The following is a 26007-nucleotide window of genomic DNA, read 5'->3' as shown; positions in this document are numbered from 1 at the left end:
CTATCAGAAGCATGCTTTTATAAAACTCCACATTCTCTGAATAAAATGTATTTTATTCAATAAAATGTTTTATTCAAATTTCTTTACTAAATTGCAAATAGAATTTTAGACGACTAAAGAAACATCGTATTTTATAGCTTAAAAAAATAAAAATGAAAAGATAAGCAAACGATTATTAGCGAAAAAAATATGAATGAAATTTTATGCTAAGCGCGCGAAGTCAAGTTCCTCGCAAGTTTATCACATTTTAATATTAATCGCTCCATTTAATCATTTCTTCATTGTCGCCAAATTATTTTTTTAAAAATAATTAATTTTAATTTTTCTCAGCTTCTAATAAATAAAAACAGTTGAAACTTTAGATTTTTCAATTGAAAAATATGTAGATTAATATGGTATAAAAAAATTCATACCTTATAATTCAAAAATTTTTCATCCTTAATTTAATTAAATAATAAAAAATAATTAACAATTATTAAAAATTATTTTTTTCGTGAAATTATCTTTGGGTAAATGAGTTTTATGACTGGGTGAAATTTTCTTCGAATTGCTTTATTAGTTTTTAAAATATGACTAAAAACGTAAAAAGTGAAATTAACATTAAGGGGTACGAACTTTGAATCGCTCTCCTGACCAAACTATGGGGACCATATTTCCCAGATTGCGGCTACCCCCTATATTTTGAAGGTTAAGAATCCAAATATGTAAGAAAAAATATATGTTTATTCAGAGAAAGTACGTTTTTGTGTCTGATTTCGTAACTTAATTAATAGTTAGCACTAATTAATTAGCATATTTGAGGTCACCCCCAGGAACCATTAAGATTAACACTTAGTTCGTGAAAATCCGATCATTAGAACGAAAATTATTCAGGGTGATATCTTTTTTTTTTTGCCGACTGTACAATGCAATAAATAAAATGCATGTAAGTTAACTTTTAATGACTCAAGCAAGTTAAATGACAAAATCAAACGATATTTAAATTTAGTTTTCAGCTTTAATTGTTCTATATCATTTTGAAATTCTCTGAATAAAAAATTATTTTCAGGTATTTTCATGAAATGTTTGACAATACAGATTTATTTTTTTTATAACATAATGGATGATTCATAGAAATTTTTTAAATGGTAAGAAAAACGGTAAATTTTATGTGTGGAATGAATATTCAGAAATTCCAAATAAAATTATCGTTTGCTTTCTAAAAAATATGAGGTCGAGTTTCATATACCTTAGAATAATTTTAAAACAAATTTTAATAACTTTACTCATATAAATTTTTTTAATGTATGCACAATGTATGTGTATATTGTAATTACATATATTTAAATGTACGCACGTATTTGTACATTACTTGTAATTATGTACATGTATACGTTGTATGCACATGCATACATTGTGCATATAACTATTTTTTTGTACATCCATGCATTACATGCGCATAAGTATTAACAAAGTATGTAGTTATACAAGTACATACGTAAGTTGTACATAAGTACATACTTTGCGTGCACATATATCGATGTACATATAAATATGCATGTATACATGTACGCATTTTATTTACGCAACTATGTGCATATATTGTACCTTTAAATAACATTTTTACATATTGTACGCAAATACGTACAATTTTATATACAAACGTACATTGTATATACGTGCTATCATCGTAAATTTATACAATATATGCACTTAAGTACATAAAAGCATGCAAACGCATAAACATTATTTTCATATACGTTCATACATACATTGCCTATGTATACAAAGATACAAAACATTGCCTTTTTGTACAAACTAACATACATGCGTACATGTATCATAAATGCATAATTATATGTACTAAGCATATGCGCATTGCATTAAGTATATTACAATATAATTATGAATATTGTACGTACAAACAACGTTTGTGCATACATTGTATGTATAGGAATCGCAAATTGTACGTTCATGCGTGCGTACATTCTATGTACATAAAAATATGCAAACTCATGAATATTTACATAAAAAATTTGACTATAGTATACAATCGTAATAACTTGTAATCGTATAGTTTGATTACAAGTAATCACAATGCGTTACATGTAATGCGTTACATGTAATCAAATTACATGTAATCAAATTACATGTAATCAAATTACATGTAATCATGATTACATGTAATCATATATTTTGATTACTTGTAATCATAATTACTTGTAATCGTTTTTGTTGTGATTACTTGTAATCGCAATTACTTGTAATCATGATTACAAGTAATTGATTACTGTAATCAAAATTGTAATCATGATTACAGCTGTAATCAAAATTTTTTGAAAGTTGTAATCACGATTACAAGTAATTGATTACTGTAATCAAAATTGTAATCATGATTACAGCTGTAATCAAAATTTTTTGAAAGTTGTAATCACGATTACAAGTAATTGATTACTTGTAATCGTGATTACAAGTAATTGATTACATAGCTGTAATTATCTGTAATCAATTACAGTTGTAATCGATTACTGTAATCAACGGCCAACTCTGGTACGTATGTATGTATCAATAAAACCGATGATATTTCTTTTCTCGCGCTGGCAACAGTTTTCATTTTTAATTGATTGGATTCGGCGCGCAAGAGCACGTAGTGAGCAACCAGATAACAATAACCAGAGTGAGCATTATCAGGTTGTTCAATTCAGATTCATGCACTAAAAACATGACAATATTTAATTTAAACTCAATTAGGAATTAATTAATTAATTGAAGTGAGAATGCTTTAAAAGACCGCTATTGAATTGATATTTTTCTACTGGGAGCTACCTAAACGTCTAAATGTTTGTATTGAATGCATTGAATTTTTTTATATTTCGCGTTTATTTATGCATTGAATTTTCACGCTTTAAAATGCAGAATATTAGTGAAGCAATATTTGATAATATGTTTCTTATTTAGCTAATGTTTGATTTTTTCACCATGCACAATCTAAATAGCTAATATACTTTTTTAAAAGCCAATGAGAACATTGGTAAAATTCTTCTACATAAGTACAATACTATGTCTTTGATGATAAAATACTATGTCTTTGATGATAATATATTATGTCTTTGTGCTAGAACATTGTGTTCATTGGCGAGCGAGCGCAGCGAGCCATGGTTCACGCCGTGAACCACATAGGATTGCGTAGCAATTCTCGGGGGTTGGCGAGCGTTAGCGAGCAGGGGGCGGAGCCTCCTAGTAATACTATTAAAAAGATAAAATAAAAGGATATATTACTAAGAATAAAATAATTAAAAAAAAAAATTTTTTTTCTCTTTTGTCCACTTTAACTTCAGGTGAAAGCGTAGTAACAAAGACTTAAATCAGCAATTTTGTCTAATGAGAATTGTGTGCATCGTAAATGATTTATAACAAATTTATAGAAAATCGAGTTTTTATTTTTAAAAAAAATCCCAATTTTTAACATATTTTACATAGGAAGAAAACACGTAAAATCTATTTTGGTTGCACAAAAAGCAAGTTATATTTACATTATAATCAACAAACAAGGAATAAATCAGTTTTTATTTCTTACAGTCATCACTAGATAAAGCGACTAGTACAAAACGAACGGTTAGCGGTACATCTTGGATTTCCACGACTGCTATTTAAAACAACGCCAAGCTTGAATAATTTGCATTTAGTTTGTGGCCTCCATATCTAGCAGTTTATCATTGTCAATGTAAAAATCGAGCTGTATCCATTTGGCTTATTTCAAAAATCGCTTTTTACTTCAAAAAACTAGTGACACTTCTCTTTGATATAAAAATTGATTTAAAAAAAAATAAGTATACCACTTTTTAAAAAAAAATACTACGAAAAATACCACATCTCTAATTTTTAGTGAAACAATATTTGCCATACATATTATTGAAAATACTACGTATGGCAACCATGGTAAGAGTAGATTCCGGAGCTTGCGCAGTGAATTCTACTGTCCCCACCTTTGAAATAAATGGAATGATCCAGTCTCAATCAGATTTACTGGGAGATTCAGGGGCTAGTGATAAAAATGGCTGTTATTTTTGTATATTTTGAGAAGAAAAATACTTTGAACCTGTTACTGAAGACTGGATTCAATGTTCAGATTGCTTAGAATGGGCTCATGACGTGCAGTGCTTATTCCGGTTTTGACCGCTTCTTATGCAGTAACTGTGATGTTTAGGAATGTTTTTTTGTAGATTATTCTTTTATTCTGACATTAATTTCTGTGATTTTTGAAATATAATCATGTGTCCCATCTTGCCGGGGTAGCCCAGGCAAGATGGGACAATGTTCTATTTTTGTTTATGTTAAGTTATTATTACTCAACTTTATTATTTATTTATTTTCTGTATGAGATATGTAAGAGCAATGTTCCTACTATATGTTTACAATGTAAAATTGCTCTAGTTTACTATTTTTTAAACCAAGTTACCTTACGCGGTCCATCTTGCCCGGGCTTCCCCTATGTTATATTATTACGTAGAATAAATACGAATTAGTCTAGAAAGTTGAAGAGATTTATTGCACACCTTCAAAGTACAGGGAACAAAGTAACTGGGGTCTCGGCTTGAAACATACCACTCTTTTAGAGGAATAATAACGGAACAGGAAATGATATATTAGAACATTCCAGAAACTTCTAGAAGAAACATAAATAATAAATAAAAGCTTATTTTAGAGTTTTATATTTTCTTAGAGTTCTGAGGATCGAACACTGCATCTCTGTCTTTCCAGGACTCCGACCACGCTGACACGTCAATAGTTTGATACATTCTGTACCAACCGATTAATTTTATTCACTTAAAAAATAATTTCGCAGCATTTATAATCATGTTTACCCATGTTTTATTTTTTATGATTGCTTCACTCACAAAAAAAATTCCTATGTGATGTAAAATATTGACAGAGATTTTTCTTGACTCAGGGTATTGAATAATTTTTATAAAACGATATCTAATAATGATTGTCCCAAATATGAATTTTAATAATGTAGCTTTAAAATTATTTTTTTTTTATTGTTAATGTTTTATTTTCAAATGTTATTTGGCGTAAGATTATTTAATTTTATGAAGAAAGTCACCTAAAAATTTCTTTAACCAGATAATTTTAGCGTTTTTTACAACTCATTCCTTGTGAAATTTAATATATACTTAGCTTACATTTATTTAACTGACGTCTTATGTATTTTATGATTGCTTTATGTACCAAAAAATTCCGTTGTGATGGAAAGCTTTCTTGTCTCAATAGAGTATGAAAATAATGTTTTTTGTAAGATGTCTAATAATAATTGCTCTAAATTTATTTTTGAGATACGCTCTTTAAAAGTGCACTATTTAGAACCTTTTCATTATTTTATAGAATTTATGAAGAAATTAAATAATGGCTAGTTCATATTAAATATATATGTGTGTGTACTACACACATCTCTTTATTTTGAACAGAAAAAATGTACATTTAATTTTCTGCATTTTGGACATTTTCGGATAATTTTAATGCTTTTTTTGTAGTTCATTCCTTGAGAAATTTAATATATACTTAGCACACATTTATTTATTCGACGTCTTCCTTAGAATTTTATGACTGCTTCATGTACAAAGTACATTTCGTATTAATCGAAATTTTTCTTGAGTCAGTATGCTCTATAGAGTACATAAATATTTAATCAGAAATACCATATAATAACCCTCTTCAAATTTTTGCGAGAATCACCACAACAGCGAATTTCGAATAAAGGACAGAAAGCGAGGGAAAAAAAGAAAATCGATTTTATTTAGTAAAACACAAATTTAACAAAATTTTCTTATGAATTTATAAAACAAATGTTGATAATTTTTTATACCCATAGTAATTCTTGATTTTATTAAAATTTAATGAAAAAAATTATTATCTCAATGACAATGGCACATAAAAAAAGTATAAAATGCAGAAAGAATTTTATAGCCACTTGTTTTGTTTTAATTTAGTGAATTGTAATTTGTGTTCTTGTGGTCAGGATGTTGACAATGCAGAATATATTATATTTTATTGTAATTTATATTCAAGTCAAAAGAAAGCATAACAAGGATTTACAAATTTGTTGAACGCCCAAAGGTGTTGGGAGAATAATGCTTAAATTTTGAATTGTTTTAGCCAAAATATCGGCACTGACAATCCCGGGAATGCCGATATGTGAAGGTATCCAACAAAATTGATCCTACATTCTTTGTCTAGAAAACGGGAAACATAACTTCAAATTCTAAGAATTATGGATTTTTTCCCAATGCGATAAGATAAAAGTCAACAACACTAGATACGAGTCGGTATAAATTATCCACTTTTGATAAGTTACAGCTGAAATAAAATTAAGGGCTAGCAGATTAGCACAGCATTCGGCGGCAAAAACTGACGAGTCTTGATGCAATTTTTCAGATATATTAAAATTTTGGTTAACAACACCGCAACCAACATGATTGCCGTGTTTCGATCCATCTGCAAAAATAGGTTTAAAATCCATGTATTAATGACGATGTTAGAAAAAAAAAACAGTTGAGCTCATTTCAGATTTTGCAAAACTATTAAAATAATCTAAAATACAAACGTTAAAATCAATCCAAGGTGGGATTGTCCATGTGTTACTAAAAGCTCCAAAATTTAAAATGTTCAAGTCATTTAAAATATTGATGATTCGAATCCCGAATGAAGGGATATAAGATGGGCGTGAGAAAAAGTGAATGATGAATAGTGGATTTATGATGAATGTCGAAGACTCGATTTTATCTCATCTTAACTTAAATTTTAATTTTCCATTTATCTGTATATCATAGAACATCTTTCTTCGATCTACGTTAATGCCCACGTTTCCCGGAATCTAACCTAATATATCATAATTGCTGCACAATTCAAAATATAAATTCTATGTATCGTCGCTATGAAACTAAACCGTGGTAACTCGAAAAAGCAAGTTTCTCAGGAGATCGATTTCTAACTTTTCAGGAACTTCCACCGCAGGTTGACTCGAAGCTATGGCGACTATTGCAAAATAGTTATCATTAAAAAAACCCGTTTCTTTACGTTTTTCAATGAACCAGGCCTGATTCTTGTAGCATTTCTAATTTTGTCGTAATTTCGAAATAAGTTAAGGTACTTTGAGTTGCAACACTTTTCTCGAAAACTTTTATTAAAAGTGGAGAGTTATTTCCAAATACAACGATGTTCTTCAAAATATCCTCCCGAATATTACATATTTCATTTCAAATTTTGATATACAACAGTGTAGGAAAAAAATAGCTCTCCTGAAAAACTTGCTTTTTTGAGTTATCACGGTTTAGTTTCAAAGCGACGTTATCCCTTCCAAGGTTTTGTTGCAACTGGCACACTGCTACACTATTCCCTAAAACCAAGATGGCGAATCGCGCCAATGCGATAATGATTTATCTGCTCTCTAAATGAATTTTATGGAACTATGAAGGTAACACGTTGTTTCTCTAAAAGGAGGATTTTTTTTTACACAAAATGACCCAAATATCTCATTTTTCTATTTTTTTGAGTTACTACGGTTAAGTTTCAAAGCGACGATATGTGGAATAATAAAGTTAGTTTTTTTAAAAAATTTTTCCCAGAATTCCTTAGTGCGTTGATGGTTTTGTGGCTCATGTCGATCTCTATTATATGCAGCCAAAACTTATTTTATGAAGGAACTAAGTTCATATCTGACGGTCGCTATTCTGTGCCAAATCGCCTTTGATTTGCGCAACTTTCATAAGAGCCGTTGTTGATTTCATTGGTCGCCCGGACATGTCAGTGCTGTATTAGGTAACGTCATCCAGATATAGATCGCCTTTTATGACTGATGTAACTTAACAGGATATAGTGCAGAAGAATTACTTTCACTTACTGGTTTCATTGCACGCTTTTCTTTCTGGGTATAAAAATCCCTATTCATTATTGGGATGCTTACATCTTTCAAGAGACACTGTAACAGTTTATTTACGACAGATAATAGGTTAAGATTTTAAATAAAACATGTTTAAATTTTCCTCTCTCCATGGTGGTTGAGTTTAGAATTAATTATCATAGGGGGGTAGATGGAGGGGGAAATAATAGTGATAAAAAAAACCCGTATAGAACGCAAAAAAAGAGAATTAAATAAATATGATACCAGTTTCTTTTTCCTTCAAATTTGTGATGTTAAAAACCTTATAGATATTATGTTTTGTAAGTTTTCATATTTTACGCCTACTTTACCCTTTTTTTACACCTACAATTGCTTTTTTTCATCTACAACATTTGAAAAAATATTGATCGCGTCCACATAAATTTAATCTTTATCAACAATTTAGATTTATTAACTTTAGACTATATTGATTTTTCCACTTAAAAAACCATTTTCTATATTATTTAGGCACCACTCATTAAGAAATTTAAATCTATCAAAAATGTGTCATGAAAAAGAAACATTAATACAATGAACATCAATAATGAATCGATTTATTTCGACCTTTTATTGTTTCCATTATGAACGCATAAAATAACGAAAAAGAAGGATATTCGTAACTATAATTTCATATTCCTGTTATACGAACTTTTTCTAATAATTTTGAGTTCGCGATACCAACTTATTCCAAAGTACAAATAGATTTCATATTATATAAATTATAAAAGAGTTATTTATAATCCACAAAATACTTTATAAGATTATCATACTGATATAAAATGAAATTCAAAAACAGAGACTCAATTTCGAACTTCAAGCGTTATGTAAAACATAATTTTTCAAATTCCAACTTTCTAAATTACGTACTGTATCTGTTTGGTACACCAGGATTTCGACCGAAATCGGTAGCAAAAGTTAACGTTATTTTGCACACTTTCTTCATTCTATTGATAAATGCCGGTTTGTTATACAAAACTGCACAATGCTTTGAGCAATTAACATCACTCTGCCAAGATTTTCAGTGCAAAAAAGCTTATCTTTCTAGAATTTTATGGAGGATAAATATATGGGGAAGTTTGATATCATTGTATCTAAACAGATCACATATAAGAAAAGTTCTGGATAAATTTAAATTGTTAAACAAAAATTTTCAAAAACGACACAATAGGCTTTCAAACGTTTCATTAGCAGTTCTATTAATGATTAGTATTGTCGTGACAATACCTGTAATTTATGCTATTATTTACAAAAATATGGCGGATGCATGGATGTCTGAACTTTCATCCGGAAGAAACATTTCTCAGGGAAATCCAACAAAACAATTCATTGTCCTGGTATATTATTTAATTGTTAGATTACTCATTACTGTACTTCTCAGCTTGCATACTATCTATTATATAACGTGCTGCGTAACTCTAAAACATCTCTTAAAGATATGCCACGAATCTATCACAAACCATGAGTCTGTTCTTGAATTAATGCATCAGTATGGTAAAATTCAGAGCTTAGCAATCTCAGTAGAGACTGCTTTCAACGCGGCAGCATTTTTCATCACCTCTAGCCATTTTATAGAGCTTTTCCAGATGGTTGCAAAGGCATTGGGCTTCTGGTCCTTCGACGATTTGCAATTTTTTACAGAATCTTCAGTGTTTGCAAGTTTCCATTGTGTAGCGTTTTTTGTGACGATCTTCTATGCTGCCAAAGTTGGTGAAGAGGATAAGAATTTAAGAAATGAAATTAAAACTCTCTGCTACCAATTAGGTTTGTCAAAAAACACCCAAGATGAAAGTGTTAAATTGGATCGTTTCATCAATTCGAAAACTAACATTATAATGTCTGCTTGCAACATATTTCACTTTACGAGGAGCTCACTTTTTGCTTCAGTCGGTGTTTTAAGCACTTACAACCTTCTAGTTCTTCAGTTAAACACTAATGGAGCGAAATAAATTTACTACTCCTGTGTTAAACTCTGTGCCATTCAACTTTTATTTACATTACTTTAAAATTTACTAAATTATTGTCTTTACTTTACCAGTGAATTATTACTCTGATCTTTTTTCATTTGGACGAAAAAGGTTATTCTATAGAATGAGACGGACAGGGCATCTTTTAAGAATGAGTGCAGGTTGAACACCATTAAAGACCTTTAATGTCGTTTTTTTCTGCGGTAAAAGAACTGGAAGACCTATAAAAGGGATGAGAAGACTCAATCTGTCTGCAATCTAAGCCATGGATAAAGATTTAATCGTGCTCAAGACAAAAAACTGTATGTACGTTTCCGAAAAAAAGGCACGCTAGGAGAAACTTAAAAAATTAAAAACAAATATCCTGACATACATGTAGCATGAATTTGATACTAAGTTTAAGAAAAGAGAAATTTGTAACATATCTCGCTTTATGTTTAGAGAGAGGAAAAAACTTTTGAACGAAAAAAACGGAGAGCTGGAGAGAAAAAACCGGCAGCAGTATATAGGGCCAAGAATTCGGACTATGCCGGGGAATACATTTTGTCAATGTTTTATTAATTGTCCAAAAGCATAAGCGTTTTGATTGTGTTACGATCGATCATTATTTCAATCCTGCAAAATGCGTTATGATTTTGGTAGCTATAGTGCTAGAGATCAAACAAGCTAAAAGAGCTCATTACAATTTTTAACCGTATCCTGAACATAAAATTAGTTGGAGTGTCAGGCACAATTTACGGTCACAATATTCAAGTCCACATAGAGTACTCTCGATTATTTGATAAAACCTTTCAAGTTGCCAAACTATAGAAGTTGTTTAGAGCAATGGAATATTAAGCAAATCAAAAGGCCGACGTTTAGATGAGTTTTCAGAAAAGGGTAAATGTGGTATTGTACACCACATATATTAATATTTGTTTATAACATCAAAAATATTTTACTGCATACAACCTTGGCAAATTAATACACATATGTTAAATAATTGGCAATCAATATCATTGTTACTTTAATATAGTGCATTTTTATTAAATTAATAACTTCAATTCAAATTAATAGTTGTGATTTAATTACTACCTCTTTAATGTAATTTATGTAATCAATGTCGAATTATTAGTTTGTGTGTCAACTAAACTATTTGTTTTATCCGACTAAATATTAGGTTAATTTATTTTAAAGAATTGTTTATTATTTAACTAATTGTATATTCTTAGTTTAATTCTTATTAAGAAAAAGTAACAATATTCTTATTTCATTTCACAATTTTTTCACTGGCATTTCCTTGTTTGTTAATGGTTTCTTTTAATGTTGCCTCTATTTTGTCTTAAGAAAAATATCCTTTTCTTCTGGGAATAACTGTGTACTCTTTTGAGAATTCTTTCATTACTTGTTTAAAGCTATCTATAATTTAACTGTCAACAGCTCCCTCAATATTAACACCTGCTGTCCATCTCTGACCTTTAGGTAACTTTAATGTTTTCTCCGTAAAAACCAAAGATTCCAGAACATTATTTTTCGTCCTACTTCACAGGTTAGGCAAACATAATTTTGGCTTCAGTTTTACATTTTCTTGCCAAATTTGGCTTATTTAAATTCAATCTTAAACACTCATTGGATACACAGTTGTTTTCCTAAGCCAACATAAACGAAAGGTTGTACGATGTCATAGCGATACTTTCTGTAAATTTTTTCGTCACTCAATATATGTCTCTTTCTTGTAAGCTGATGCGTTGTTAGCGTAATGTTCTTCACAATGCAGCTTGTTTTCTTTCATTGTAAATGTTCTTCAGTGATTACTTAATGTCTTTCATTTGTGGTAATATGAGTGAGTAATGAATTTCTTTACCTTAAGTATGAATTGCTTTCAAGCTGATGTGTTCTGCCGGCACTTGCTGTGTTTTCTACACTTAACTTCATGCTTAATAGTTCTAAATTCTAATGCCATTTTATGTCTAACCTCTTTGCGATAAACTTTTAATACCCACACTATAAAATAGGGTGCCGTTCGGAGCAAAAACATCGTTAATGAAATTTACTTCCATTGCAAATTGCATTTTCTTTATTAATTTACATAAAATTAACGTTATTAATTTATTAGTGTATTTACTTATTTAATGAGCTTTAATTTTGAGGTCGATTATCATTAATGACGGTGATGAATTAAACTGTGCATGTTTCCCAAATTTATTTTGATGATATATTTTATTTTAGTAGTTACATGATATATATTTTCATTCTTAAATTACTATAATCATGCCTCGTAGTCAACCAGATCCTAATAATGAGGTAATAAACATACCTCAGGATAAAGAAATTGTAATATTGATCCTTACTAAGGGGGTTCCGGTTCACGGAACTGGTTCTCTCAACTATAAGAATTAAAAGTTTTAAAGGCTGGATCTGAACAGACAGCCTTATTTATTTATTTATTTTTTAACTAAAGGGTTCAGGACAGCAATTTTCACGTTATGTTAGTATTAGTTATGTGCTTATGTTAGCTCTTTGTACCAAAAATAAATTATAAGTCGGCATGTCTAATTCAGGGGCTCTAGTTTGCTCCAATATTGCTTGATAGGTCAACTCTCATAATATAGGAGCCTTACGTTAATGCAGCTTAAAATATAAAATGCTTATTAAAATTTTATTTTCATAAAATACATAAAGGAAATAAAACCGTCAATAACGAGACGAATATATTTAAAAGTCAATAAAATCCAATAAAAGGAGTAATTATATAAAATACAAGAAATAGGTAAAACGGTGCATGTATAATAAATAAGAGTGAATAAAATCAGATAAAACCAGCTATATACAATATAAAATACCAATAGCTAGCAGAAATGTGAAAATGTTAGGATGATGGATTTCACATAGCAAATCCTTCATACATAAAATAGAGCTATTAAAAAAGGTAATACGATGCTGGTTGAAATAGATACAAATGGTTAAAATGCGATGAAGCGTAAGTAAAACGTTAATTAGCGTCGCATTTGGGAGGAGGTTCTCCGAACAACAGATGGAGATGGGTGAGTCGAGTGTGTCCGATTATGAGACGAGTAAGCTTTCCATCTGCTTTACGTCGACGCAATACAGGTAAAAGATCGAGAATAGATTTTATATTATATAGTTTATTTTGAGTTTGAAGATTCCCAATGTTGTTGCCAAAGGGATACGATAATCTGCCGAATATGTAATTTAATATCTGAGAACGGTGCAGAAATTGTTAAGGCTGTAGTGGCAGCTCGTGCTGCAGAATCAGCAAATTCATATCCTGGTATACCGACATGACTCGGTACCCAACAAAATAAAATGTTAAATCCTTTCTTGTGAAGAATGATTAACAGATGCGTGATGTCACTGTAAATCACAATTCAAATGACTCTGTCGCAAGTGTATAAACAACTGAAATTCAAGCTCTCAGAGAGTATTGCTTTTGTATCGCAATTATCATCTCTGTTTAATCTTTTTTTAAATTCTTGAGCCCTTTATAGAGCTGATGGAATATGCACTTTAAAAAAATAACCAAATAATGACCTGCAGAGAGTCAACAGCAATAACTCTCTAAGAGTTTCAATTAGTCAATTTCACACCAAAAACGGGCACACCATGTCCAATTGCTTTCAATATCAAAGGTTGAATTCAACAAATAATTTACAAATTGATACAAACAAAAATATCTATTCCAGCAGTAATTGTTTGAGAACTTATAAAAATTATACGCGTCCTTTAAAAAAATTGGGACTACAATCTGGGGACCTCCCCAGTGTAAACAATCCCCAGTTTCAGATAGACCTAAGGATCATTTAAAAACATTTATGTCAGATGGTGTTACCAAAATAATTAATTTTGTAAATTATAGAACTCAGGGCTAAAGAGAATAGAAGGGCTAGTTCACTCCGCTCTTAAAGCTGAAGCTACGATTTCCCTCCTCATGACGTCACTGTGTCCAAAGATCTCGGAGATCGCAAGTAAAGATATTATAACTTTGCATTTTTCTCTTTGTAAAAATAAGTTAGACTTTTTCTGGTTATTAGCTTTCAAACTTTACGTAATTAACACATTATTTCCGTTCATAAACATAGTTCAAAAAAAATTTCTTGGTTATTATATTAAAAAAATACCATTTTAAACTTATAAAAATGTTTTGCTAGTTGGTGAAAATGACACTTTTTTTATCTACATATTCTTTTATAACAATAAGTTGAGTTAGAATCCCTGATTTTAAAATATGCCGTTAATAGCAATTTGTTCATACTTAATCATTAGGAAACATCAACCTTAAACGCTAATTACTGAAACAAAATAATAATTTAGGTTCATAATGACTTTAGAAATTTTACAATTGTTTATAGATATTTAAATTTACGATGATATGATTTATAGATATTTAAGAGAACATAATTTTTTTTAAAAAATCATAAATATTTAGAATAACTACATTAAAAAATCTGTTATGAAATTAGGAGAATTCCAACTATATACTATCTATTTTATTTATACTTTTTATTTACATTTTAATTTTCTTTGACTTTATTCATTTTTTAATTTTTTTTCACCTGCCTTTCTTTTTGAAACAACGAGGCGGTTTCTATTTAGATAATGAATGAGAATGACGAGCAATAAATGAGTTGACATTGAATATACAACTGTCTGTGAATATACAAATGGCTCCAGGAGGAAAGGAAATATCGTATCGAAAACGATCTGCTATTATAAGTCTAAGAAACGCAGGACATTCATTACGAGAAATATGTCGTTTAGAAAATGTTAGTTTATATGGTGTGCAATATACTCTTCAAAGGTACAAAAAATCAGGAGAAATTAACAACATTTTGCGATCTGGTAGACCTCCAGTGACAACGAAACAAGAAGATAAATTTATTCGTGTTACTAGTAAACTGAACCGATTTAAAACAGCACCAGATATTAGACAGGAATTGAACGCAAAAAGAGATTCAGAAGTATCGGTTGCAACAGTAAAACGACGTCTAAATGATGCTAATTTGATAGGACGTATAGCTGCAAAAAAACCTCTTTTAAGGCCGATCAATCGAAAGAAAAGATTTGCTTGGGCAAGAAAACATCAAAAATGGACTCACTCTCAATGGAAAAAAATCTTGTTTACAGACGAGTCGAAATTCGAGCTCTTTGGATCAAAACGAAGATTTTACGTTCGACGTTTGCCTGGTGAACGAATGCTTGAACAGTGTATTCAGCCGACTGTCAAACATGGTGGTGGATCTGTCATGGTATGGGGATGTTTTGGAGGCAGTTCTGTGGGAGATATTGTAAGAATTGAAGGGATATTAAACAGAGAAAGATATCACAGCATCCTTCAACATCATGCTATTCCATCAGGCATTCGAATTTGTGGTAAAAAATTTGTGTTACAGCAAGACAATGATCCAAAACACACATCGAAACTGTGCAAAACTTATTTGGAAAAAAAACAAAAAGATGATGTGCTTCAGAATATGGTGTGACCCCCACAAAGCCCAGACTGTAATCCTATTGAACTACTGTGGGATCAATTGGATCGCCAAATTCGAGACGTGCGATTAACCAGCATAAATCATATGTAGAAAGTCCTTCAGGAGCAGTGGCGAAAAATAGACAAGATAACATTAAAAAAACTGATTGATCGGATGCCTCGAGTGTGTGCTGCAGTTATAAAAGCGAGGGGAGGATATTTTGAAGAAAGCAAAATATGATGTAAAATATTTTTTCATTATTACATTTTTGTTTTCAATTTTTTTCTGAGAAAAATACGAAAAAATAAATTTCAAAATATTAAATTGTAAACGTTGATTCTTATTTCATTATTATATTTTCCAAAAAAAAAGTTAAAATTGTTATAATAAATTATGAAATAAAATTATCGAGAAATATTAAATTTTAATTTATTTTAATTAAAAAATTTTGATATCATATTATAATTACACTAAAATTCAGCATAATTTCTGAAAAAAACCCTATTTTTTAATTGGACAATAACTTCGTCAAAAAACATGTTTTTTTGGAATTTTTTTTAAATGAAAGCTAAAAGTCCACATTTTTCAATGGTATAGTAAAAATTAACAATATCTAACCCCTTTGTGCCCGTACATCGCGTCAAACTTCACAAAAAATTAATACAATTTTCTATGATTGTTTAGAGTGTAATTGTACATAGTTGCAAAATATATTAATTAAAAACAATTAGAGTACATAAAAGTAGAGATTTTAAGCTTCAAAATGAGCTAAAGCAGAAGCATTTTTGATCATTTTTAAAGACGTTATGACACTTTGAATTTTGCCATTTTTTCATAAGTTTCTAGGTGTACTGATACTTTTGGGCGGTACTGTAAGTGGCAGCGCCAGAAGTGGAAAGGGGTAATGCTGTATATAAAATTTATAAAAACTGGCAACAATTGCGTGATTGCTCAGCACAAGCTTAGAAAATTTTCTAAGAGACCTCGATTCTGTTCCATAGCAGATGACTTAAAGAGTTTCTCTTTTCAGTAATCATGGTCTTTAGTTCTTCAGCACTGAGCATAATTCAGGAAATAAAACGTCAAAAAGAAATTAACAAAATCCTGTGGAGCTAGATTGTTTATTTTTAGCTACAACTTAAACAACTGGAATAATAAACTAAATTATTCGATAAGGATAGATATTTGACAGCACATTAGATTTTATTAGAGCGTATAAAAATCAGCAAATAAAGAATAAATTGTTTATTTACTTCACTAAATGCGCAATTTTATTGACTGGAATAAGTATTTGAAAGTATTCGGCATGAAATATTCCCTTCATTGACAAAATTAATTATAGTTAAGTTAGTTAGTTAGTTATGCTGTAGGAAACACTTTTTTTGTCCAGATGTAGTTGAATAGCTGCAATATAGTCTCGAGGTGGGCTTCTGTTAAATGTTTAAACATGCTGTTGTGAATTTTATCAGGTCCGGGAGAAGTATTCTTACATCGATTAATGGCTATTTTTAATTCGGTCATTGTCAATTCTGAATTATAATCGTCAATTGGTAATAGGGATGGTTTCAGAGAATATTTTTCTGCTTGGGACCTGTAGTTTTTAAAAGCTTGAGAGTAGTTATTTCGACTTGAAGCATTCGAAAAACTTTTGGCTAGAGTATTTGTTATTTCTCTTAAATCTGTTATTTTGTTGTTATTTATTTCTAAGTGTGGGATAGATAAATTAGAGTAATGTCCAGATATTGCTTTGATCTTTTTCCATATTTCTTTTGAAGGAGTATTAACATTGATTTCACTGACATAAGTTATCCAGGATTTTCTTTGGCTTTGACGACGGGTTCTACGGGCTAGAGAGCGAGCTTGTTTGAATTTAATTAAGTTTTCAACTGTAGGGAATTTGCGAAAATTCCTCCAAGCCTTTTTTTGAGCTTTTCGAGTTTGCAGGCATTCATGATTCCACCAGGGCTTTGGTTGCTTTGGTAATTTTGGAGAAGTATATGGCATAGATTTTTCAGCTGCTGAGATAATTGCATTAGTTACGTATTGTGTTGCATGATCAATATTACTACTATTTATGAGTTCTGAATTTAATACAATAGATGATTGAAATACAGACCAATTGGCAGCAGATATACGTAATTTTGGAATTCGCTGTATATTGTATGATACTGATAGAGAAATGTTTATTATTAGAGGGAAATGATCACTTTGGTAAAGGTCATCTTCCACTGAAAGCTTTAAAAATGGGAAAATTTGAGGAGAACAGAAGGCTAGGTCTATAGAATGGTAAGTTCTTGAGGGAAAGTGAAAATGGGTTATTTCATTTGTATTGAGTAAGCAAAGTTGAAAATCGTCTATCAGTTTTTCTATTTGAAGACCACGAGAATTAGAAATATTACTTCCCCAAAGTGTATTGTGGCCATTTAAATCACCAATTATTAGATACGGAGTCGGTAGTTGATTTACAAGATTTTCTATGTCAGTTTGTGGAGTTGGTTTATTTGGAGGTAAGTATAAACAGCAAACAGTAATTAGAGATTTAATTGTTATTTGGGCAGCAACAGCTTGTAATGATGTACTTAATGGAATAACAGAAAATGGATATTGGTTGGATATGAGAAGTGAAACTCCACCACATGCTTTATTTCCATGAATAAAATCATTTCTAATGTGAGAATAAAACTTTATAGCTGCTTTATGAGATGTTTTCAAAAAAGTTTCTTGCAAAGCTAAGCATATAGGAGTATGGTTGTCAATTATAGTTTTAATATCTGTCAAATTACTATAAAACCCACGACAATTCCAAGATAAAATTTTATTAATCATTATTTATTAATTTTAGATTTTGCTTTCTTAGGACTAAGATTAGATGGAGTTACCATCCCCTTTTCAATTATCATTCCAGAAATATTATGCTCATCTGCACAATTCTCGTCAGTGCTCATCGCATCTGATTCTGAACATTGTTCCTGTGTGTTAGAAAGTTTTTTACGATTTTTATTAAATCGATTTTGTCTGCTTTTTGATACGTATTTCGGTTTACTAACTAATGGAGAATGTGTTAACTTTTTATGCAAAACGCTTACTAATTGTGGAGTTAATTTCAAATATTGACTATTTTCAGCATTGTTTTGGGTTTGTGCTAATTGAGTCGAAGTAGACTGTACTGAGCTTTGTGCTTGAGATCGATGAGATATTGAGTTTGGTTTCTGTTGCTTTGCCTGAGCAGATTTCAGATTAGAAGAACTGGGAGCTTTCTTAGGTGATATGGTTTTAAGAGTTTGAGTTTCAGTATCTTTTACATCGCATTGAATGCCTATAGATTTAGTAGCTTTTGGGCTTGATACTATTGCCGCATAGGAAACGTTAGGACGAGGCTGTGAGCTTAGGAATTTCGTTTTTGCTTCATAATATGAAAGGTTCTGCATTACTTTAATATTAAGAATTTGTTTCTCTTGCTTCCATTTTGAACAACGACGAGAATTGGCAGAGTGAGGTTCATTGCAGTTTACACATTTTTCTGGAGAAGAGCAGGATTGGTATGTGTGTCCTGTTTGGCCACAACGAGAGCATGTTTCCTTACCCCTACAGTTGTTAGTAGCGTGACCAAACTTTTGACACTTAAAGCAGCGGAGAGGATTAGGTATGTACGGTCGGACTTTACAATTTTTGTAACCGGCTTTTATATCAGTAGGTAAGTCAGGGTTATTAAAAGTCAAGATTAAGTGCTGTGTGGTGAAAATCTCAGTACCTTTTTTTATTGTTATATGACGTGCATCTATCACGCCTTGGCTACTAAGGCCTTCTATTATTTCAGATGTTGGTAATGATTGGAGAGAATTATCGCTAATAACGCCTTTAGATATATTAAGTGTATTATGTGGTGTTACAGTTATATTAACGTTTCCAAGTTGGTGTAATTTTAAGAGTGAAGCAGACTGTTTTTCAGAATTTGTTTCTACTAATAGGTCGCCTGAGGGCATCTGACGCACATTTTTAGGGTTTCCTATGTGTGTTTCCAAAGATTTCTGGACTAGGAATGGTGACATTGAAGACAACTTCTTTTCAGTGGAACTTAGTATAAGAAATTTCGCTTTGGAAAGGTCATAATTTGGGCATTTTGCAAGGATAAAACTAGGTGAGGGGGTTGATGTTCCGCTTTTGTTTCGGTGAGCAGAACTAAACACCTGTTCATTTTCAGCCATAGAAAATAAGACAAACTTCGACTATCAGTGGCACCACCCACCACGGAGTCCAACTTGGGGATGTAAGTAACAAATATGAATGTGTTACCTAAACACCAGTGCTAACCGACAGTTATACGCCCGAAAGTCACCCCTGAAGCAGCCTCCACCCTTAACGAGGTGCCCAGTAAGTGACCCCGGGCTTGACCTTAGTCAACAGATGACGCTTGTGACTAGCCGATTGATACACACAGGCCAATATGTACCTCCTGTTTACCTGAAGCAGGGGCCAAAGCAGTGTGTTGGGGTACCAGGGTGCCCCTCAACTACCAGGATCCCCCTTTCCAGGGACACAGGTCTCCACGCACGGCAAACACGCGGGTGGTTTCTTCCCATCAAGGTCCGATGTAGCACCGAGCCAAGACGAAATACCCACACCAGTAATTTTGGCAACCACAAGGGGGAATATAGATAACAAATAAAGTGCAACAAATTTAATAAATATATATATATGGAAGCAACAAAAATAAAACAGAATCAATCCGTAATCTGTAAATGATAACCAGTGTTTTATACATAATGAAATAATATTAGCTCACTAGGTCAACATAAATATTTGATGAAAAGTCGGAAACTCAAAACAGGACCGTCGCAAGAGAGAAATGGAAGAATGCTAAGGTCCAGCTCGGGGCCCCGGGTGCGCCATGCCCGTCACACAAGAGCGTGCCCCTGGGGGGTAATTATAGTTAAATTTCAATCCGAAAGTATTGAGTATCAAGTGCTTTGAAAATATTATGGTTTCTGAAATTACTAGTAACGGGGGGGGGGGGTGCATATGCGAGGGGGATATTTGTTAGATGAGGTAGAAGGATTATATTTTTTGAATTATTTTATTAACTAAATTTTTTGTAAGTATACTTTTTTTGTTAAAATTTTGTTACCCTTCCCTCTAACAGTATCTCTGGAGCCCCGACCGTAATTTCATATTAATTTCTCTAAATAATTTCTGATCAAAAGCAATAGCACTTGTTTTAAATTCATAATGCCAAAACGTATAAAACTAAAATACGGAAATTGATTTTCATTAAACTAACTGTTCTTAACAAAAACAACGTTTTGAATAGAAAACATCTAGATCTGAAGTTGATTGATCGATACATCATGCGTTTTGAAAAGCAATTAATTCTACTTAATAGTTTTCTATCGAGATACAATAAAGGAAAAAAGGCATATCCTGTTCTATTGTTTTTTAGATATTGATAAAAAAGCAGTTTAAAATATCAAAATTTAAATTACCAACTTAGCAAAAAGTAATTTGTTAAAGTAGCGTCTTTTATTAAATATCTAAAAATTAAAAAGATTTGAAGTGAGGTAAAAGCATTATTAATTAATTTTGCAAAGTGCTTTTGGCGAGTATTTTTATGGCACAATACAGGTTGATTCATAAAAAAGTATGCAGTTCCAATGCCCTATAATTCAATCAAGAATAATGTAAGATATTTTATATTACCTACAACACATTTGTATAAGATCATTTTAAGTTTTGTAATACATAGTCACAGATGTTTTATGTGTGACCCTTTAGACATACGACAAACATCGTAACAATTATTCAGTTCTGCCAAAATGAGTTAAATGTAGAGTTTAATAGCACAAGATCCAAAAAACATAACTGCACCAAACAGTACGTTAATACAGGAAAAAGGTAACATGCACACTACAATTTTATCTTTATAAAATACATGAAGGTGATAAAACGGTTAATAGCGAGACACGCATATTTAAATGTCACTGTTTGTCTACGATAGGTACTCTGACCGCCACAAAGTCTGCGACAGTCTGGTGCTATGGAAACAAGAACCACCTCATTGCCTACTTCCAAGCAACCTCGGCTTGACATCCTTGCTGCTGCATCTACTTCTCGCTTGAATACCAGCCCTATTCAACAGACTGCTATTCCAACTACCTCTCACGCTGCTGCCACTTCGGTCTCCGATCCTCTCTCAGCTTTCGAAGGAAGAGTGAAAAATATTCGTCTCCCTAATGATGACCACATCAAGGACTTGCGAACATTTCTAGAACTCAAGCGAGATGACTTTGTCCGCATCGTATCCTTCCACCTCGTTGACTATGAACTGAAAGTGAACTGCCGACTCTTGTGTCGTTACCGGAAAGTAGCTCCTAACGGTATAGTAAGCGAAGTCAAGAACTTTAAGACCAAAAATGTGGTCATCTTGACTGCCACCGATCTAAACGAAGTCTATGGAGCAAAGGTGGACAAAATACTAGCGGAAGCAGATGATTTTGAAGGCAAAGATTCCGGATGGGTCCTAGAAGAAATCGTCAACTTGGAGATATGGATAAACAAGTACAGTCCACTGCGAGGCTCATCCTATATCGAGCTACCACCAGACATAAAGGTGAAGCAAGCCATCATTAACGTGGAGAACAAGGACAATCGCTGTTTCATGTGGGCTGTACTCTCTGCTCTCCATCAACGTGCCAACACCAACATCATGTTGGATCACCAACAACGTGCTTCTCGATGTCATCATTATGAAGCTTACATCCCTACTCTTAATTTCACTGGAATTGAGTTTCCCGTGAAATTACAAGATGTGCCTAAATTCGAGAAGCTGAACGGACTTTCCATCAACGTGTACGGGTTGGCAGAAAATAATAAAGTGTATCCTCACGTGATTACGGATGCAGAGAAAACTCGCCATGTCGACCTCATCTACCTCACCAATGCTTCATTCTCTCACTATGCCTGGATTAAAGATTTATCTCGGCTACTCTCCAGACAATACTCAAAGTACAAGGGAAAACATCTTATTTGCCGACGCTGCCTGCAATTCTTCACGACTGAACCTGTGCTCCATCGACATAAATTCAGCTGCAGTCAGCACGAAGCTGTCCGCGTACAGATGCCCGAGGATAAATGGTTATCCTCTAAAAATATTAAACATACGCACCCGGTACCATTCGTCATATATGCCGACTTCGAGTGTCTCACCAGGCCTTTAGACACGTGCCAACCCGACTCCAAAGGCTCTTACAGTGAGGCATATCAAAAACACGAGCCCATCAGCTTCTGCTACTACATAGCCTCGACGACGGGACCATACAAGGAACCTTTTATCTATCGGGGTCCTAATGCCGAGAAAATTTTTATGGAAAGAATGAAATTGGAGGCTGAAGATATTCACCGCATCTACAAGCATCCTCTACCTATGGACCCATTGGCCGAAGAGCAACAGCGAGTTTTCGATACTGCTACAAATTGCTATATGTGTAAAGAAAAGTTCTCCACGAATAATTATAAGGTAAGTGTTTTTTTTTTTTATTTTTTTTTTACTCACATTAATTCTTAAAATATTATATTAAATATTATCATAAATATATCATTATTTTTTAATATTTTCCTTACGAAAAATTTGATTAAAATGAAAGTTTAGAAGGTTAAATCATTTGTTTTTAAATGTCCTACAAAAAATTTAATCTTTTTAGAAAAAAAAATTATTAGTAGTATTAGAATATCTTAATATCAAAGAGTTATATTTACTGTATAAATCAATTATTTTTAAAAGTATATTTCCTTTTTTATACACTTTGTTCGAAAACATTTTTACTGAGTGTTAAAATATCGTAACATGAGAGTGCTATATTTAGTTTTTAAAATATTATGTTAACTTAAAAATTATCTAATGAAGAGATTAACTTAGTATCAATACTAGAATTGTTTATTTAATTAAATAAAAATTCACAATTTTGAAGCATTTTTTTAAACATTTCAGTGATTTTTCCTGAATTGAGCTTCTAAGTTTCAATTACTCATTCTAAATATTTCATATCCTATTTACAATAAAAGTATAAATGTTTTTACTCTTAAACGTGGAGTTTAAAGACTAACAAAAATTAACATATAAATTTAAACTCATATGGGAAAAACCTTTTATTTAGTTATAAAACTGCTAGTTATTTCTTTTTCTAATGTTTATTCTTTTTTTAGGTGAGAGACCATGACCATCAAACCAAACAACTTCGCGGTATATCCTGCAATACATGCAACTTGAAGGCAAGGACACCTAACTTCATCCCGGTGATTTTTCACAACTTGTCCGGGTACGACAGTCATCTCTTCATTAAGGAATTAGGCGGAAACGATGGGGATATTACTGTCATACCAGAGAACACGGAGAAGTACATCTCCTTCTCAAAGCAAGTGGGAAACCGACTTAGTCTTCGATTTTTGGACTCTTTCCGATTCATGGCCAGCAGCCTGGACAAACTCACCCAGAACTTATCGGAAGACCAGTTCAGACTCATCCGGAGATATTTTCAACCGTCTCAAGTGCCTCTACTACTGCGAAAGGGGGTGTACCCCTATGACTACATCAGCCATCCGGCTAAGTTCAATGAGACTTCATTACCTCCTCAAGATGCCTTTTATAATCGCCTGAATGAGATCGGCATCACTACAGCTGACTACGAGCATGCTCAAAGAGTGTGGAATGCTTTTGAGCTGAACACTCTCGGAGAGTATGCTGACTTGTACGTTAAGTCAGATGTGTTGCTGCTTGCGGACATCTTTGAAAATTTCAGAGATGTCTGCATGAAGACTTATGGGCTGGATCCCGCTTGGTATTACACGGCACCAGGACTGTCATGGGACGCTATGCTGAAGAAGACTGAAGTCCAACTGGAGCTGTTAGTGGATTATGATATGCATCTGTTTGTGGAGAGTGGTATCCGTGGTGGGATCTATCAGTGCTCTCACCGACACGCGAGAGCCAACAATCCTTATATGGGGGAGGATTACAATAAAGCTCTACCATCAAATTATCTCCTGTATCTAGACGCCAATAATTTGTATGGCTGGGCTCAATCTCAGTACCTTCCTCTTAAGGATTTTCAATGGATTGATCCTGCTACGGATGTGTTGGGGACTCCACTCGACAGCTCAGTTGGATACATCCTAGAAGTTGATTTAGCATATCCGACCTCCATCCATGATGCTCACGTGGATCTACCACTCGCGCCTGAGACTGCCATACCACCTGGCTGTAAAGAAAAGAGGCTCCTGACTACCTTGAACAACAAAGAGAGGTACGTGCTGTATTACCGGAATCTTCAACTCTATATCCAGCACGGTCTTAAACTCACCAGAGTTCACAGGATCCTCCAATTTACACAGTCTCCATGGTTAAAATCATACATCGATTTAAATACCACCATCCGAACAGCTGCAACCAACGATTTCGAAAAGAATTTCTTCAAGTTGATGAACAACGCAGTGTTCGGAAAAACCATGGAGAACATCAGGCGTAGAGTGGATGTGAAACTTTGTGGAAATGCGAAAAAGGCGGAAAAACTCATCGCCCGATCAAACTTCCAGGATCGCACCATTTTTTCTGAAGATCTCGTAGCGTTCCACATGAGGCGGACAACCCTAACCTTTAACAAGCCAATTGCCATCGGAATGGTTATACTCGATGTTTCCAAAACATTAATGTATGATTTCCACTTCTCCAAGATGTTACCAAGATATGGAGGACTTCTTAAACTTCTGTACACCGATACCGACAGCTTCATCTATAACATCACCACTCCAGATGTGTATGCGGACATGAGGGAAAACTTGGAGCTCTACGACACTTCAGACTATCCTACAAACAATGTCTACGGCTTCCCCTTGATAAACAAGAAGGTTCTTGGAAAGATGAAACCTAGGGGGAGATTATGACGGAATTTGTTGGCCTGAGGTCTAAAATGTATGCATATACAGTCGGTGCCCAGGTGACAAAGAAACTGAAAAGAGTTAAGAAGACAGCCATTGATCGGAAAATTGATTTCGAGGATTATAGGCAGTGTCTATTTCTTAGATTCTCAACCTTTTTAACGTTGCCGCCCCCTTAATAAGCAAAAAACATATCAACGCCCCCCTTTGTGATAATCCAGTTATTTAGAGCATGAGGCCGGGGGGGGGGGGGTGCTGAGTTATAAGATGTATTTTTAGGCAATTTTTTAAGCGTTAAATTTGCATGCTTTAAAAAAAAAAATTATGTGTACGTTAACTCTATAATTTTCTCCAGGCAGGTAATCGTAGTCTATTTGTCATAATAAAAATAAATACAGTAATGAAAAAAAAAATGTTCAACAAAGAAAACTATACTTAAAGAGAGTCACCTGTTCTTAATTAGATAATTAAAAAAATACCCAAAAATAAAAGTAGTATTATCGAAACAATCACGTTACTATGTCAGTGGAATGATTGTACTTGATGGCTCATAGCCAATTTCTTAACTTTCGGTTCAATATTTTTACTGAGGTGAAGACGCAAGTGCCCTCGTTGCATGATTTCGAGTCCATTTCTCTTTTTTGTGACTTGATCCATAACAGCACTGAATCCACGTTCGACGAAGTAGGAGAAAGGGAAGGAAATGAAAGATAATTTTGAAAATAAGAATGAA

The 26007-nt window shown here is 32.7% G+C and overlaps 1 protein-coding gene across 1 annotated transcript; it reads left to right on the top strand.

The window, feature by feature from the left end:
- The first annotated feature begins 21381 nt into the window (after window positions 1-21381).
- LOC147803971 (uncharacterized) lies at window positions 21382-25678 on the top strand. Its single transcript, XM_087151356.1, has 2 exons — window positions 21382-22860; window positions 23547-25678. Exons 1-2 carry the CDS (start codon window positions 21382-21384, stop codon window positions 25278-25280), a joined length of 3213 nt encoding a protein of 1070 aa, XP_087007482.1. The 3' UTR covers window positions 25281-25678.
- Window positions 25679-26007: the final 329 nt, after the last annotated feature.

This window comes from Parasteatoda tepidariorum, chromosome 9 (genome assembly GCF_982258835.1).
Source record: "Parasteatoda tepidariorum strain Cologne lab strain chromosome 9, Ptep-v5.0, whole genome shotgun sequence".
NCBI classification, from domain to species: domain Eukaryota; kingdom Metazoa; phylum Arthropoda; class Arachnida; order Araneae; family Theridiidae; genus Parasteatoda; species Parasteatoda tepidariorum.
Note: the sequence above shows the minus strand (reverse complement) of the source record. Positions and strands in the feature narration are given on the sequence as shown.